This window comes from Cryptomeria japonica, chromosome 7 (assembly GCF_030272615.1).
Source record: "Cryptomeria japonica chromosome 7, Sugi_1.0, whole genome shotgun sequence".
Lineage (NCBI taxonomy): Eukaryota > Viridiplantae > Streptophyta > Pinopsida > Cupressales > Cupressaceae > Cryptomeria > Cryptomeria japonica.
This window is the reverse complement of record NC_081411.1, coordinates 400,315,079-400,334,023: the sequence shown is the minus strand read 5'-3', so window position 1 is coordinate 400,334,023 and position 18,945 is coordinate 400,315,079. Positions and strand designations below refer to the sequence as shown.

Sequence of the window (18,945 nt, the reverse complement as noted above, 5' to 3'; positions counted from 1 at the left end):
TCATGAGGATTACTGAATTGAAATATCAACTCTCTACTATAGGTCACACAATAGAGAGCAAAGAGTTAACCATGCAGGCACTAAATGGTCTCCCCTCCTCATGGGAGGCATTTATTCAAGGGATAAGTGCAAGATCAAAACATCCTAAGTTTGATCGATTAAAGCAAAATTGCATTCAAGAAGAGTCTAGATTGGCAATAAGAGGCATTGGCCAAAGCTCTATAAATGAAGATATTCACGTTCTTGCCGCACACTCCTCAAAGAAGAAGGGTAAGAAAGGACACTCCAAAAGAAAGAAAGATGAGGAATCAAATGGTGCACTTTTATGATTGAATAATGTACACGAATTCCATATCTAGTTATTATTTCATGCAATTACATTATGCATTTCTTTTGTGAATCAACATTGTCAACAGATGACTGTTTACGACAAGTTGCAGCTGGATATCTTATTTACTATGAGAAACTTGTCCCTTACATACAAGACATCTTTAGAACCACAGGCTGTTGGTTTTTCAGGCTATTGTGTTTTCAGTAGAGAATCTAAGATTTTACATTTCCATTTTTTATATTTACCTACTAAAGTGCATTAGTCCATTGGAGGTAATTATTGAGACATTTGTACAAGGGATGATGATATCTAGGGTTACAAAGCAAAGTTGAGACAAGAGGGCTCTCCAAGTGAGAGGGAGCATACTGCTAGGGGATTTTGTTCTAAATCTCAGGACGGTCATATTCCTGTCTAGGGCTCGATCTTATGACTATAGTTCCATTGTGATTTTGGATCTTGCACTTTCAGACATATGAGGATCATACTAGAAAATGAGAGTCTCTTGAAGCAAGACATCTTCTATTATTGGTCCATGTGAGCAGGGGATGCTTCCGTGACAGAGGGAGAAACTAAGAAGATATGCTTCAATTGATATCCGAGAATCTTGGTCATATTGATTCGGAGTGGACTATGTCGAGATGATTCCTTTAGTGATCAGTCAAAAGATTATGATTCATGGGATGGAGTCCCATGTAGACTGAAAGGGCCTTTATGCTGACTCCTAAGTCATGATATTTTTGGATAGATGAATACTTGATGAGCTTGGAATACACCAAGAGTGATGCAGACTCCAACCTTGTATTTCATGAAAGGTCAAAGCATGTGGAGGTCAAGTGGAAAGGTATGTTATTCAATTAAGAAACATTAGTACTAATGAATTGACGGCAAACATTCTCACCAAGCCTCTCTCCAGAATAAAGTTTGTGTACTTTCGAGATAAGCTTGGTATGGTGTAAAATGTAGCCCTAGCTGAGATTGAGTCTCAGCATCATTGATTTGGTTGTATTGTTTGTTATACTAATGTATTCTTTCTTATTATAAGATGTTTAAAGTGTAAACTCTTATTAATGCAACTTATTAATCTGATATGGTTCATGATTAATGTCATGTGTGTGACTTTATGACAACATTGGTTCAGTGCTTGGTGAGCCCCTGTGAACATTATTGTGAGGTGACGATCTCTCAATAATGAACACTTGTACATCTAATTATTATCATAAGGTGACGATCTTACGATATTGATTGATCATACCATTATGATGGATATCATGGGACGTGATATCTATGGACATGTCATAATGGTTTATATCTCTGCAGTAATATCTATGGATATGGCATAATGGTGGATATCATGAGACGTGGTATCCATGGATAAGCCATAATGGTGGATATTACATAAAGAGATACTCATGGTGGATTTTCATGTGACGTGAAATCCGTGGACATGCCATGAAGTAATATCTTTAGTTATACCATGATGGGGGATATCATGACATGATATCCGTGGACAAGCCATAATGGTGGATATTACATTAAAAGATTTATGGTGGACATCATGTGACGTGACATCTATGGATATGCCATAACTCCTGATATCACAATGAGGTGATATCTTTCTCTCACACAATATATGAAGCTATTGTGTTCACAGTGAGGTGATATTTCTCTCTCTTCTAGATGAATCTATTGTGATCATAATAAGGTGTTGTAGGATAGAAGATTATCCTCCCTTGCTAAGAGGGAATGTTAAAATAGATAGCATCGATCAGATGAAGAAAATGTCTAATTGGCCTTACGGCCTTAGGCATTTGTCTTGTATTTATTCGTAAATCTATCCTTATTATTCTGATCACATATAGATAGATATTTATCTATGTAACTATTTATTTATTGATCGGTTAATATTATGATTAATATTATAATCAATATTATGAATAATTAGTAACAACCTTGTGTTACTAATTATTCATAATATTAATTATATAATTTCATTTTTGACATTTCCAATTATTGTAAATGGTCATATTTCACTATCCGTTTGGTTGACCGATCATGTGTTATAAGAACCTGACGAGATTATCGTGGATTAAGCATTAGTTGATGGCTGACGGCGTGACTCCACATAGGAGTCACAACTCCTTGAGGAATCATGTTGGTTCCACAAGGAGTCGTGACTCCTTTGTGGATCGACCATTGTGTATTAATGATATGTCATCGATAGAAGCAGAGATCAGATGATATATACATTGCAGATCAACTTTCCATCACAGTTGAAAATAGAGACGGCCGTGGAGGTGATAATACTTGTATGTGAATTATGTACAGCCGTGGAGGTGATAATACTTGTATCTGAATTACGGTTTACACTGTAATCTGCAACAACTCAGATTAAATACGAAGTTGTTGATAACAAGTGCAGTCGGTATCGTGAGGAAAGACTGATAGCAGTCGATATTATTGTGACAACAGATAGCAGTCAATATTGTTGTGATAGCATACAGCAGCGATCTGCAATACTATAACCTGTTATATTATTCAGAATATTGTGTGATCTTCATAATTATAATTTAAAATTACCTATAGATAAATCTGATTCACTTCAACATCGTCAACATCATAGATGACTGATTTTGCACTAAAGAAGAGATTAATAAACACTTTTTGCATCTAATCATACTTTGTTTTCTCCAGTAGTCATAAAACTCATCCATAGACAGTTTATTCATCATCTATTTCACTTTTCTCTCTGCATCGCCAGTGGCCCTGTTCCTATTCTCTTCTAACTTTAGATTTTAATATGCATATCAAGAATATGCATATCAAGTTAGCAACTGATGGTTGTGTCGGGTCCCAATTCATGAAGCTAATTTTGTATAGGTTTCTAAGGATGTATCCTCACAGTTTATTCATCATTTTAATGATTAGTAAGTATCTGTAACACATATGACATGTCAAATTATCCCAAATAAGTACCATAAGCAGTGTGAAAATACACAAAAATTCCTAAAGTAAATCAATTTTATATTTTTCTAAGCTATCTTGAAGAACAACTCGTCTTCTAGAAAGCTTTTATGGCATAGTACCAAAAATATCATCTGTAAATAGTTTCAGATTTGACAATCTATAAATTTCATGAAAATGGGTAATGTTTTTGTCCCAAAATACAAACATATGGGAACAAAGCTTGTGTAAAAGTTATAATATACCAAAGTCTGTGCCACCGGTCCATTTGTACACCACATTTTGTTTCCATTAATTCGATAACCACCATTTACACAATCAGCCTTACATTTCATGCTGACAACATCAGAACCAGCTGAAAATGAATCTATGTCAGCTTCCTGGGCAATAAACTTGCATTTTGTAATGCATAACGAGGTAAAATTTAGTGTAATTCAAAATTCTAGAAATTGTACTCAACTCACAATTTGGCTCACTCATTGCCAATGCGCCAACATGCTCCCCACTGATTAGCTTCAAAAACAAACAAGTACGTCGAAATGTTCATAAGCTTGTGAAACAAGAAGGAATGAATAATAGCATTACACAACTACAATGTATTGAAAATTTTAATACATTTCATAGACAGCTTTAAATAGAGTAACATAGCACTCTGAAAACAAGAAAAAGAAAAATCACATGAATCAACTCAAAGGACATATCTGGTCAAACATACGCACAGAATCTGAAAACATGGAAGAAAATAGAAGATATACCATGCAGTGAAGTTAACTTCCATTTAAATGCTTTTGACTTTACCAAAAGTGAAATAAAAAGTAGAATCCAAGATCTATATATGTAACCTTTCCAATTAAACCCTCTATATAATTCAAATTCAAAAGTCAAAAGAGCATACAGATGCTACAGACGTCCACTTTATGTAATAGTTGCATGCTCTTGTCAACAAATTAACACATACATGTTTAATAATTTAATTGTCCCATACAGACAGAAAGAAAACAAGCTCATATGTAAAGCAGTGGCTAGAATATACACAATATTATGAGTCAAAATCAGTAATATATAATAAAAACTTTACAAGAAAGCTTCAATCTCTTCTCTCTTAAAGCATAGCAGAAGATGGCCCATGCATCAATCTGTTCCAGGAAATAGGCAATCAAAAATGATACATTTCATTAGCTTGTGCGAATGATTTATAGTATGAATTTGTACAACAAGATATGTGGCATCTTTGACACCATCAAGCCCTATAAAATGAAGTACATAACAGGTCAAGGATGCATTTCAAAAATCATTACATGAAAACAGTATTTACTTTCTCCTAGGGGTACCAAAATCATCATCATTCCCTGTCAAATGGCATTTCTGCATGATATAGCTGAAGATAAACAATAACATCTTCTAAGGAACTCCTTAAAATTGAAACTCTCATTTTAAATTTTTCAGGAACGACACAACATGGGCAATGTCACAACTGTAAATGCATATTGGAAGAAAAACACTCTTACAAGATAATAAATTACCAAAAACAGATACAAATGAATAGAGAAATGTGCATAGTCAGCATCACAGATGTAAAAGCTGACAACCATACTGTTTAAATAAGCTGACTAACTTAATTTTTCAAATAAGAAAACATGGAATTGTGTTCAGAACACTGCAGTAGTTTTGAGGTTAACAATGTATACATCTGATATTACAAATGGAACTAGCTTCTGCAGTTTCTCAAAAAAAGGTAAATTGGCTTGCAAGCTAGTAGTAGAATAACAAGCTTTGATCATTTTGCCATGATTTGATTCCTAGAAGAATCTCTATTCTTGTGAATTTAATTGCAAATTCTGTTAGCAAAGATTTAGTTCACACAATGTAATTTGACCTTCTTAACTTAATACTCTAAATAAAAAATGAAGATCTTAAACAAACGGCCAATGATTACTCGATACAGTAACAACAGCTTCATCTTTTGTATTCATCATGTTGCCTTGAATGACATTAGTATGTAAGTTAACTTGAATTTTCCGTAGGGTTTTCCATTAAATTTGGTCAATGAGAGCTCTTCTATGGTTGTTTCCATTTGTGAATGTAATCCATAATGAATGGAATACATAAATGTCCTAAAGACAACTACTGATTTGATGTTTACTGAGACAAGACATAAGCAAACCTTTGGCAAGTACTTCTCCTTCTGTGCAGCGGTACCATGCCTTACCTACACATCATCCAGCAAAAAATTAAGGCATAATAAGACTGAAACAAAATGGTAAAACAGTGAAAAGATGAAACAAGTCAGAGCATTCAAATCATCCATACATACTATTTGGTTTAAACATAGATTTGAATGCGCTCCATATGAAAGACCAACAGACCCCGAAGCACGACTGATTTCTTCCATCGCCATGCAATGATACGAGTACCCTAATCCAAGCCCTCCATATTCCTCTATGCAAAATACCGTTAATATATCAAAGATCATTACAAAAAAAAAATTCCTCTTCCAAAATAGATCTTGTAGCTATCAGCATCTAATTAGACAAGAAAATCTTCTAGTCTCTCCTGTTAAACCAACATATATAAGAGTGCAAAATCACCTTATTAGGACCTTCCAAAAGATTTCTATTTACTATCAACATCACCATAGAAAAACACTAAGGGTTTCAAGGCATCAAACAGACATATACATAAATGTTACGTCAAACATTAAATTTGCATACAAAGCAGAAAACAATGTCCAACTGCACCATTTCGTTGCTAAAAGTAAATTGCAGTCTCATCAAGGAACTCCAGCATAAGGACCTCATACCCACATCCTCCGATGACTATATATAGGTAATGTATCCATATCCTTAGTCATAAATTTCATTATATCATGCTAAAAGAAAGTAGAGTAATCTGTACTCATCTTTTTTAAATATATAGGGAAAAACTCCCTGATAAAAAAATAATTGCATTTACCAACCTCGAAATCGACCTCAATTTCAATAGAAAGAAAGAGATTATTTTGATATCCACGATTGACCAAAGAAGGTCAATCAGACTCAAATGTACATTCAGGCACAATAGAAATGTACTAGGGTAGAATAGAACCCTAGAAGCTGATAAGGTGACTAAGGCTAACAATAAAACACAAACAATTGAAAGCACAAATATCAAGCCAATCGAACACAATGCAATGCACATACAAATACAAACACTAAATTGAGGGTGGCACCCAAATAAAAGAAGCTCTAAAAGCACTGCAAAAATCTGAGCATCAAAGTAGTTTACCTGGGGCTGTGATGCCATGTAAGTTGAAGTCTCCCATAGCTTTCCATAAATTAATATCCTGCACATGAACGAAAAAAAACACAATGCCATAAGCATGGGTTAAACAATTTAATTCAAATACTAGACATACAGATATAATATGTACCTTTGGAAAGCTATTAGTAGCATCCACCTTGGCAGCATGAGGAGCTATATTCTCTTGTGCAAATTGCTCAACACTTTGTTTGAACTGCAAAAAAATATTTTAACATATCAGGATATACATTAACATGCATGTCATATTAACAAACAATAAACAATATCTATTGGACTATTTTGAAGAAAATCAATCCATTATGTATGATTTTAGTAGACAGAAACTATACTTCTATCCACAGTGATAAGATTTCCAGTATTGGGAGACATGAGAATCGCCTGCTACTCAATAAAAGAATTACTGAAGGACACAAATTAAAGTTCATAAAAAAGAGTAAAGGAGGGCATGTGCCATGGGTTTTCAAGATCTAGGAGGGATCCATGTTTAGGCATTCCAGTAGATGCATTTTAGAGTACCCTCAGGATATTTTCCACCTTGGTTTGCAGGGAGACGAAGATGACTGTCTGGATGAATGGACAACTGTTTCAAACAGTAGAGTTAAATTTCAAACGAAAGTTAGATGGAAATGCTTATAGCCCGACTGTCGGCTAGTTCTCTGCTGACTGTTTCTTGGTTCTGTGTGACCTAGTTTGGATCGCAGGCCTGCTTATTGTTGATCTTGTTATGATTGCTTATTGACTGTCAGTGAGGTTTATGCTGAATGTTTTCCTGGTTCTGTGTGCCCTGGTTCAGTTTGCAGGCCTGTTTGTAGTTGGTCTCTAATATGTGCCGTCACGCTGCTATCTTTTCATTTTTGTACAAGGTTCTGAGGCCTTTCAAAACCTTGGCTTTTATCCTTATCAAAATTAATCATAAAAATCATCCAATATGAAAAATAAAAACACATTGATGAAACCAGTGACTCTTGCTATGAAGAAAATGTCTCAATAAGGTAAAACACTCCATACAAAAAAAAATTATCTAAATTATATAAATACACAAGTACTTCAACTATAATCGAGTGGGAAGTAATAATAAATCAAATTATTAGTAACATCCATGAAATATACCCTGCTAGAGGGATTAATGCAAGTATGTACTCAATGATTAAGGACCATTGAAAATTTTCAAATGAGCTTCCAGAAACTAAACTCTAATGATGCTTCCAAAGGGAAACCTAGCAAAGCTGGCATACGAGAAACCTAAAAGGATTCAATGTGAAGGTGGAGACCTTATATGATCTAGACTTGTCTGCATCAACAAACAACATGGTTAAGGTCCCTTCTCTGCTCCATAGAAACAAGTTTACCATAGCCAAAGGCATGTATTTAATCTAGAGTATAATGAATGCTATGAAATAAGGTAAAAAATTGGATGTGATATTAAACTATATTCAATGTTAGTAGATTTCCACAATCCATTCGACTGTCTGTGTATGCTTCTGGATTTTATTGTGTGAGTGTTTTTTGCATCATACTTATACAAGCAGTAGCAAGGTAGATGATTCCCTTTGAGCCACCTTCTGGAACTAATAAAGGAATAAGGATTACAAACTCTGTATAGCTCCTTAGAGAGCCTTCATTTTTAAGTGGACTCATCTTTAATTAAACTGTAATCATTCTACATAGTTTCAAATCATGAAACAGATTAGCTCTTTTCATTATTCTTTGTTTCCCTTAATACTTCCTCTGAATATGAGCAATGTGTGGGCCATATGCGTTTTATCACCAACAAAATACAAAGCGGACTAAAAAAAAGACCTGTCATATAAAACAAAATATGAAAACAACAATATCTATAGTTTTTATGTTATGTCCTGTTATTTTTGATATACAATATACAAGATGCCACATTTTTTAAAGTTTACCATTTCCAATAGCGCATTTGTATCAGATATTGTATCTATCTCCATACAACACTGTCCAGTAAGAAAGAAGTAAGACAGGCAGCTGTAATTCAGACTGACTGCCTTGATGGTGAGTTACCAAAGTCCCGTGAAATTGTTAGTCTTAAAAAGCAAAGAATTTTAAACACTAATGCATATGAGGCCACTGGGAACATACGGAAGTTTTTGATATACAGAAATGATATTTAACTTGAGACTAGACCATTGTTAGAAATTGAAAAGGGGCAGAAAGAGCAAACAAGCATTGGCAAAATAAGAACCACCGTGCGGAGCCTTAGATGCCAGAGACAAATTTGCTCGGAAGAAGATTCGGAAACATTTGAATTTCTGGCACAATAGGGTGTGTAAATGAGCTTTTGCAGAACATTCAAACTCTTACTGATCGTCACAGTTGCATAGACGAGGTGACTACAATTTGAGTAGGGATGAGGGTTCAGATTTAAGCTACTCAAGGAAAACTATCATCAATTAAATTAGAAATTGGTGTCGACCTAGAATGGCAAATTATTAGTTAATTGTTTTCATAATATACGTCTTTTCAACCTCGTGCTTCTGAGCAGTATTCATAAATGTATCCCCACTCCTTTGTCCCTCTCCTCTTCAGGTTGTGCCACTCCGTCCCTGTCCGCCTCCTCATCCCCATTTCATTTTCCTATTCAACTAACATTTTTAGGATTCTTGAGGTACATACAGACATCCCTTTACTACTGCCCAGTGTTTTACATGGCCTCAAAGGAAATAGTTTTAGAGTTCTTTATACAAGAAGGTCTGAATATAATCTCCGTTCATCATTCATGTTGCTGATTATTTTAAAGTGGTATCCGAAAAATTAAAGTTTCATGAATTTTAACATAATATTTTCACAAGTATCCGCTCCCTAATCTGAATAATATATCAGTCTAGGTCCAAAAAATATAAAGGAAACAAACAATCTACAGAACAGTTAGAGATATGAACTACAGCTGGAAATCAAATGCAAAAACCTGTATTTGAGTTTCATCGAGGAGTAAAGAAGTAGAAAATTGGCAGCAACTGGACCGAAATGGATTGGTATTCCTGTGCCTTATGCCACTTGCAACAAATTTGCTGTACAATCGATGCATTTTTTGCGTACCCAACTTGAATCACGGAATACTCAGTGTATAAGTTCAATATTTTCGGAAGTGGGTGGTAGAATGGAAGTTAATATAATGACAAGTCAATACATAGAATCAAAGAGAGATGAAAGGATCACAGTGATTGCGTCTGCACGCCTATCTTTATAAGTTCCCAATATTATATTTCTTGGACGGTTGGAAGTGCCGAGCAAAACGGAGATTCTCATAAGATGTATCCACATTCATATTAACTTTAGACCCTCTCTTATGTTATGATTCTGATTTCAATTAGCTTTTATATATATGTGTGTTTTTTTTTTTATTATTGGTTTCATTTCTTCCGTCTTATATAAAGAGAAGTGGCTATTTTTCATATAAAATAACGTATATAAGATATCATAATATACAAAATAGTATGTATTTTATATTTGTCGTACAAAATGAAGATGGAATTTACAATAATCACTATATTTTAAGAATGTTTGATATTCCTTCTCGTTATTAATCATCGTGATGTAGCACTAGTTGTTGTCTCATTTTTCACCATTGTCGTGATATGGCCCAAGCTAGAACTTACAAATAGGCATTTTTATTATTTGTTTTAATTCAAGAAATTAAAATCGAGTTGTAGATGACTCTACTAGCTTCATGATTGACAAGTTGTAGATGACTTTGCCAACTTTACTAGTTACAAATGGCAAAAGGTCTAAAGGGGGATACAATCGACTATAACTCTATAGAATTTTCCACTCTACGTAAATATGCAATGTTTAGATATTTTGGCGAATTCATGAAGAAACAAAGTTTAATTCATATTAAAAAATATTAATAATAATGTGTGCCCTATCTCATTTTTTCTACCTCATCCACTGGAATGTGGTAGGAAGAATGAAATAGGTACATTGACTTCAATTTTAACCTTGCCATGTCACATTTTAAGTTTATGTTAGAGTATTTTTGTTTCATATTACATAGGCAAGGTTTCACACGTTGATCTAAGTGCATCCATGGGCATTGTGGAAATATAGTATCATATCTAAGAAAGTGAAAATTATGGCTTAGTTTAACAATTTGTATATGTGTAATTTTGTGGTCAACTGATTGTGGTAGAAGAAGTTAGCGAATTTCACTACAATAAGAAAGTATCTCTTGCAATTGTGGTATTAGTTCTATTAGTAGCTTGTTTATCTTCTATGGACAATTGAGGTCAGTTGGTTGAACAAAAGTTGGTAACTTAGATTAGCAAGCATTTATAGATTGACTATGTGTCTAGATAGATCTATTTTGATTTACAACAAGTTATTTTGTGTTTGTGCCAAGAGTGAATATTTTGGAAGGTTGAGATAATTATTGGAGGAGTTTGTGATGTATTGCATGAAGATTCCCTACCTTTAGAATTTATAAGTTATTGTTTTTAGTCAAATAATGTTTTATGTGATTTCAAGTTTTGTGCCTCCTTAAGACACACAAATTATATGTAAATTGAGGAAGGGTATATATGTGTTTTCAAGTCATTCATAAGCAAGGGAAGAAGATTGAGAAAGAGTAGAAACATAATAAGTAAGCATAGTAGTGAGGGAGCAAGGACTAAGTGGCTAATCAGTGTAACAAGGAATATGATGTAGGGTGCAATTTGAGTGAAAGTGGCAAGTGAGAGTTTTGTTCCTGTACTCAAAATTATTATGTGGTTTCTTGCAACAATTTAGGAAGCACGAGCTTTAAGCTTTTGTGCTATCATATTATTAAAGTGTTTGTGCAAAATTTGAGAACAACATCATTATCATTCATCAACAAGAGCTCAAGAAGACAATGGAGATAAGAAAAAGCATATGTGTGAAGGTATTATTCTTTGTTTTGATTCATTTATTGTTTTTACATGCTTCACTGGTAGATTGGATTTAATTATGAGTTTGAGGGTTTTTATGGTTGAACATGCTTGGTTATTCACATGATTCATTTCTATTCCACATTTCAGCTAGGTGATGAGGTTTGTTAGTAGAAGGCATTTGTGAATTGCGAGGTATATGATGGTGATTAGGGTGATAACATGAAAATGTAGAGGTTGGATAATTTTGAGGCATGGGTAAGTTGGATTGGTATGATTGATAGGTTATTTGTGATATCATGGTCTCACAAGGCAAATAAGGTTGGTACGATAGTGATGTTGGTTGGATTGGAGGTATGGTTTGATGAATGGGATTTGACATACATGCATTAAATTCCATAACCTTGTCAAACCAATCCATTACGTTTGTTTATAGGTTTTGTACTGAGATTAAGTATATCTCGGACAAAGATTTGGATTTGGTTTTGATGTTGGATGATGATATTCAAATAAAAATATAGATTGTATGATGATGAGATTGCAATTATGATGTATTGTACTTAAACTATACTAATGGGCCCAAGAAAATATATAGGGGTAAATATATCAACTTAAGAGTAGCCCAAGCTCCTAATTGTTGGCATGTTGGCATAACTGATGGAGATGATGATATATTGAAGGATTGTTGGTGATGATATATTGATGGACTGTTGGTGATGATATAACTATGATATGATGCTTGATGATCAGTTATTTGTGTTTTCATTGATGGCAACCATATTTGTCCATGGTTTTTTATGCTTGGTATGTCATCTAAGTCTGTCAATTAAGTCTAAATGGTAATGGATTGAATTGAATTGAGTTGGAAAGCAAAACTGCCAAGTGACAGTGAACCGGTAAGTGGGAACAGAGAAGGAGATGGTTGTGGTAGTGATCTGTCTTGAGTGAAGTGTTGCGGTTTGGAATGTGTGCTTATGACATCATAATGAGTCTATGGCATGAACCACATCATGTTTGAAGAAGTGGAAGTCATGTTTGTAATTGACTGTTGTATAATTAGCTAGGGTTTGAGAACCGGTAACAAGATCTTTGACCAATGATGTTTTATGGTTTGGCGGTGATTCTTTTCATGTTCATAAGTTGATGATGATGTGTTAGAATCCATGTGAAGAGATAAGATGTTGTTTTGGCACGTACAAGGATCGAATTTCTTGGGAAGCAGTGAAGTTCTTAGCAGAATGTGTTAAGGGTTTGACAACTTATCATATCGATGTGCGGTGATGAGTTATGATCATTCAACGGCTATAATTGTCTTGTAAGTTTTTGTAATGATTTGTAATGATTTATAATGATCTGATATGATCTATAATGTAGATTCATTGTAGGTTAGGGTTTGTAACCGACCTATTTGTAAAATGTATTTACGTCAAGTTTGAGAAGGTTGAGTGTGTCGGTGATCAGATAAGTGTGTGTGCCAAACCAGATTGAGATGTCTGCATAAGAGAAACAGATTAGAGCTGACAAGGATCTGCAATAGCAAGCTATGAAGTGCTAAGTCCAGATCATTTATCTGTTGTTTCCTAACAGTTGTGGCAGCATTAAAATCCCTTAACCAGGTAGGTCCTAACAGGCCTAATCTTGTAAATCCCTTCATCAGGTGGCTCATTAATTTGGGTTTAAATCCTTCAGCTAGGTTACTCCTAATAGGGTAAAGCTCCTAACAGAGCTAAGTTGTAAAATCCCTTGACCGAGTGACTTCTAACAGGGTCTACTCTTAACCGGGCATTGTTGTAAAGCTCCTAACCAGGCTAGGCTCCTAACTAGGCTAGGCTCCTAATAGGGCGCATTCCAAAAGAGTGCATATTTTGTGGGTACCAATTCCCACCGTGGTTTTTCCCATTTGGGTTTCCATGTGAAAAATCCTTGTGTTCATGTTGTGGATGGATTGTTAAGTTGTTCATTTGATGTCTTTACTATATTTGCTTAATGATGAACACTTAAGTTGCTACTAGTAATGTTTTGGTAAATTTGCATTAATTGATTGTTTGATCAGCTACCAGTACTGGTGATGAATTTTTTTGTGAAGTATTTTGCAAATTGGTGAAAAGTTGTAGTTTATCCTTATTATTGATTCACCCCCCCCTTCTCAGTAATAACTGGATCCTCACAATAACACTAATATGCTCTAGATCCACAAATGATGATGGGATAATTTGACCTTCTACTTGAGATAGGAAAAATTCCAGGTAAAAGGACAAATTAGAAGTAAGGGATGTAAGATCTAGATAACTTAGTGCTGATAATATTTTGTTTGAGGATCAATGATAAGTTTGTACAAACCTAGTTTGATCTAATTCTAGTGGTTTGTGATTATTTTTTTAGGATGACTAAGTGGTGTGTGCATTTCATAATGGATGAAAAATTGAATTTGTGGTATGGTGATAAGTTTCAAGTGTAGTCTTTGGTTTGTCTATATACAATTCTGACAACAAATGATAGAATTTCAAAGTTTTCTAGTGTCAAACATAAGTGTATTAAGATGTGACAATATCACGAGAACACATGATAATTGTGTAGCAATATGTGACAATCATGTAGGAACTAATGACAATTGCACAAGTACTAGTGGAACTTGTGAAAAAACCTATAACAAATGTGTAAGAAGATGTGACAAATACACAAGAAACCCTAATAGATGTGTGGAAAAGAATTTTGATATGCAAATTTGTCTCAAATTTGTATTACTCCATTTTTAATTTAATCTAGAGAAGATCCAATGTTCAAATCTATGAAACCATGGCACTATAATTATCTCAATAGGAATGTCAAAGACTAGTTAATGTTGATCCTAAGGTCTTGTAATTTGTGTATGTTCAATTAGTTTGACTCAATTTTCTCATAATGATAGTATGACGTGTTTGAATGATAAATTAATAGATTATGATGACAGATGTACAAAAATGGGTGACAAACATGTAGGTATAGAGTACAATTGTGCAGTTATATGTGACAAAGGTATGGTTTCATTGAACAATTATATAGGTTTAAATGGCAATTATGTAGCAAAATGTTTTAGAAGCGAATTTCCCTAGAAAAATTGTGAACTATTTAGAAAATCTAATTGTCTTGACAATGTTTTTGGCAACAAAATATATTCAAACAATGATTACACAATGTTTGTTGATATTTTTAGGGCATAAGGCCAATTAATTTTATCAGTCTCACACACGAAAGACATGCCAAACATGATAACAACCTGTATATGGTGAAAATGGATAGCAATAATAACGATATTGAAAGGCTAAATGAATTCAACCACAAAAACCCTAGCCTAACAACAACAAAGATCCACCATAACATATGAAGATTACCTAAGACAATGCAAATCAAATGAAATCACAAATATTATACCATCACATGTCCAATAGGGTTTGGATCTCCATTCTTCCTATCTCCATTGATCTTGCTTGATATATTTGCTCTCAGATTTTATGTGCACAAGAGCTCAACAAAGAACGGAATGTGGTTGCAAGTAGGATCGTAGTATAGTCAATTTATCAAGTAGTTCATTAGTTAGGGTTTGATAATGAAGGAAGCATCTCCTTATATAGAAGACACAATATGAAATGGAGGGATAAGATTGAGAGGTGTAAAAGGAGGTCGGCTATGATTAGAGGGTAGGTAAAAGAAATAATAAAATAACAAGAGGGGTAGGTAGTGTATGAATTAAGAGATGAATGACATGTGTCATATGTAGAAAAGGTTAATGAATTAATTAAATAAATAAAGATTTATTTAATTAATAGAAGAAGTGGGATCAATTAAATAAATAAGATATTTATATAATCTAGGAAAAGGATAATTTAAATAAATAAATGTATTTATTTAAATGAGAAATAAGGCTAGAAGAGGATGAATGAATGAATTAAATAAATAAAGATTTATTTAATTAATAGAAGAATTAGGCTTAGATAATTAAATAAATAAAATATTTATTTAAGTAGACTGGACAATTTTGGGTGTCTACATTTTGCCGCTCTTTGAGACAATGCGGCTTGTCACGTTGTTTCAAAGAAGATAATATGAACTGATACAGAGTTGCCCCAAGATGGAAATGATATGCCCCCTCGAGAGATTGGATGAAAATGTCTGAAAAGATCGTAGACAATCTCTTGATAAGAAAGAAAGGCTAGAATGGATAAATCGGATAAAGTGACAAAGTCACGGGATAAAGAAGATTGACTCGAGAAACGAGGGCTAGGGCAGTCTATAAGATAGACCACGAGGGAAAATACATCCTCATTGTCATCCACACATCCACGAGAGCAGAATGCAGAGCGAAAATAGAGCAGAAGCAGTCAGCAGCGATGGCCTTCGTTCACAGATTCGACCGCGTTCGCTGATTCCAGAGGCTAGCAGAGGCAGTAGAGCCGGTAAGTACCACCAAACCTCCTCGTACTTTGATGCATTTATTGTTGTCATTATGCATGGTAGATAGGGCAATAAATGCGCTTAGAATAGGGTCCAAAAAATGTCAAAAAAAACATCCAGGTGCGTCTGCGTTGGTGCCAGGCGCGTCTATGCTCGCGAGGCGCGTCTGCGTTGGTGCCAGGCGCGTCTGTGATGGAAACCGCGTCTGTGCCAAATGCGGTCGCATTTGTGATGTGTAGGCGCGTCTGTGCCAAGAAGGCATGTCTATGTTGCCCAGGCACGTCTGTGCAGAGCATAGGCACATCTATGTTTTTCAGGCGCGTGCAGTCTTTAAGCGCGTTTATGTCAGGAAAGCGCGTTTGTGTCCAAAAATGTGAATTTGTGTCTTCTAGGTCAAATCGGCAGTTCTGTGATGAACATACGCTGTCGATTGGATAAGCTGCTGAGAGGATACACTCAAGCAAGTCCTCTAGGGAAGACTAGGATAAATCAAGGCACTTTGTGATGAACAGTGAGTACCAAGATATAGTACTTTGTGATGAACAGGGAGTACTAAAAATAGCAGCACTTTGTGATGAACAGTGAGTGCAAATGTGAGGAGCACTTTGTGATGAACAGGGAGTGCAAATGTGAGCAACACTTTGTGATGAACAGTGAGTGTCACTAGGATAGATAGCCATATGCACTTAGATAAAAAGTAGCATTTTGTGATGAATAGTGAATGCCACTATGATTGACATGATTGATTTGCTTGACTACAATAGTATCTGCCTATGTTGGAGTCACGGGAGAGATTCTCATCAACACAGAGATTGCGACCGGAGTTGATAGCCGAGGACCGAGCTGGGATTGAGGCTATGGGATTGAGACATATTCTGTATGTGCCTGAGTTTCGAGTGAACATGGGTCTGCTGACTGCACTGGCGGAGAGGTGGCACTCCGAGACTTGTACATTCCATTTGCCGATGGGGGAGATGACAGTCACCCTGGAGGATGTATATAGGATTTTGTGGATACCGATCGACGAGGAGCTGATTCCGTACGATCGAGATGGAGATAGGGAGGCCCTGAGACGAGTGTTCCAGGACCCAGGACTGGAGATGAGGGCAGGGCATGTGGCTTGGGACACTATGACAGCTACAGGACTGGCACTGCCAACAGTGATATGAGGAGCGATCAGTGGATTCTTGTGTCCGGATAGGGCGACGCGGGGGTTGGCTGTAGGCTGGGGAGGTGCACTAGAGACACTAGTGACACAACACACTAGATATGCTTGGGGATCATGTGTGTTGGCACACCTCTACTATGAGCTGCATCAATTTGTATACCACGGATCAGTGGGATTGGGCTGCGGGGTGACATTGTTACAAGTGTGGGCCTATGAGCATCTGCCAGTGACGAGACCAATACGCTTCAGAGGCAGAGGTCACAGACGCAGTTTTGTTCACTTATACGACATGATCACATCGCAGCCACGGATTGGCAGGCTAGAGCACTAGCGGCGGGTGATTGATGACATTGACATGGTCATATGGAGGCCATACCTAGGATGTGAGCAGTGGGAGGATGATGCGGTAGAGCTTCCCTACACCTTCCAGAGTAGGTACCTGATTGGGCGGACGCCCTATGTGCTGGAGAGGCAACTAGTGGACAGGGTTAGTAGGCAGTTTGGCAGGATTCAGCGGATGCCACGGGGTTCAGGCATGTATGCACGAACTGTGAGAGATCAGGCGCAGTTTGGGCCCCTATTATCATATGATCAGGCTGTTACGCAACTTGTAGAGATGATGCCCCTACCCTAGGACATGTGGTCAGAGATTGAGGATGTCGGCATGGATGCCGAGTACACAGCATACTGGGCCGAGCATCCATTCCCACGCCTGACGAATCCGGGAGAGCTATTAGATGGAGATGGTGGTGGGGATGATGATGATGATGGAGCTGATGGGGGCAGAGGCCGACGGAGGAGGAGGGGGGCAGTTGGAGAGAGGAGGGTTGCACTACGGAGGGAGGGTGGAGAGGATAGGTAGGCTCGAGTGGTGAGGGGTCGCAGTGGATTGCCGCTACAGGTGCTAGTAGCACAGGGTCCCAGACAGGTGCAGGTACAGGGACAGGTACAGGGATAGATATAGGGACAGGTACCCGTACAAGAACCAGTACAGGTATAGGCACAGGCACAGGGGCAAGCACCCATACAAGGGGAGCCACAGGGGGCTGAGGCTGAGGAGGATGAGCTGACGAAGTTGAGGGAGATCTGTCAGGGACAGGCAGATGAGATCCAGGAGTTGGAGAGGGAGAGGGATAGGCTTAGGAGGCGGCTCCGAGATACTGAGCGGGAGCGAGACCAGGCCATTCAGCGCTACACAGAGGCTGAGACAGCACTGAGGGTTGGGAGGCAGGCAACAGAGGACACAGGGGCCAGATATGCCTATGTTCTACGGGGCGGGGAGGAGATTGCCTACTGGCGGGATCTCTATTATGGTGCAGTGCCAACGGATCAGCAGGCAAGGAGCTTCCATAGACCATCGCGGACAGCGACAGCTATGGGAGGGAGCCAGAGGAGACAGGCATCTAGTGGTGGGGTTATGGGTCCTCCACCACCACCAGATAGAGGGGATAGGAGGGATGATCCTGGGGCGGGTCCTTCAGGGGCTCATATTCCATCGAGGCCAGGCAGCTCCGAGGGAGGGAGTTCATCATAGCCATAGAGGGCTCCCTATGTATCAGTATTGTACCATTTTTGTATGATGATGTAGACACCTTTGGGTGATTGTAGCCATATGATTTTTTTTGACATCATTGTATTATGACACTTATGATATATATATGAGATGATTCATCTTTGCGGCAGCTATATGCATGTGTACCTATGTGATGAGATGTTCTTATGTGATGTTTGTTTTATGTGATGCTTATGATATGGATGCAAATATGTACATGATGCAATGCAATATTTTTGTTCTTTTATGTTTTATATGTTTATGCATGATGCAAATGTGAATGTATGAAATGCAGATGAATATGATAATGCAAATGTAAATTGTGCTAACAGGT

The 18,945-nt window shown here is 36.8% G+C and overlaps 1 protein-coding gene across 1 annotated transcript in view; it reads right to left on the bottom strand.

The window, feature by feature from the left end:
• The window catches only part of LOC131062295 (isovaleryl-CoA dehydrogenase, mitochondrial), an 80,534-nt gene extending 70,643 nt beyond the window's left edge, over positions 1-9,891 (bottom strand). The window contains exons 1-7 of the mRNA XM_057995922.2: positions 9,522-9,891; positions 6,702-6,785; positions 6,557-6,614; positions 5,607-5,731; positions 5,457-5,501; positions 3,757-3,805; positions 3,538-3,647 (exon numbers count right to left, since the gene is read on the bottom strand). Coding sequence (XP_057851905.2) covers positions 3,538-3,647; positions 3,757-3,805; positions 5,457-5,501; positions 5,607-5,731; positions 6,557-6,614; positions 6,702-6,785; positions 9,522-9,641 — 591 coding nt within the window. The 5' untranslated portion in view covers positions 9,642-9,891. The remainder of the gene's footprint in view (positions 1-3,537; positions 3,648-3,756; positions 3,806-5,456; positions 5,502-5,606; positions 5,732-6,556; positions 6,615-6,701; positions 6,786-9,521) is intronic.
• Positions 9,892-18,945: the final 9,054 nt, after the last annotated feature.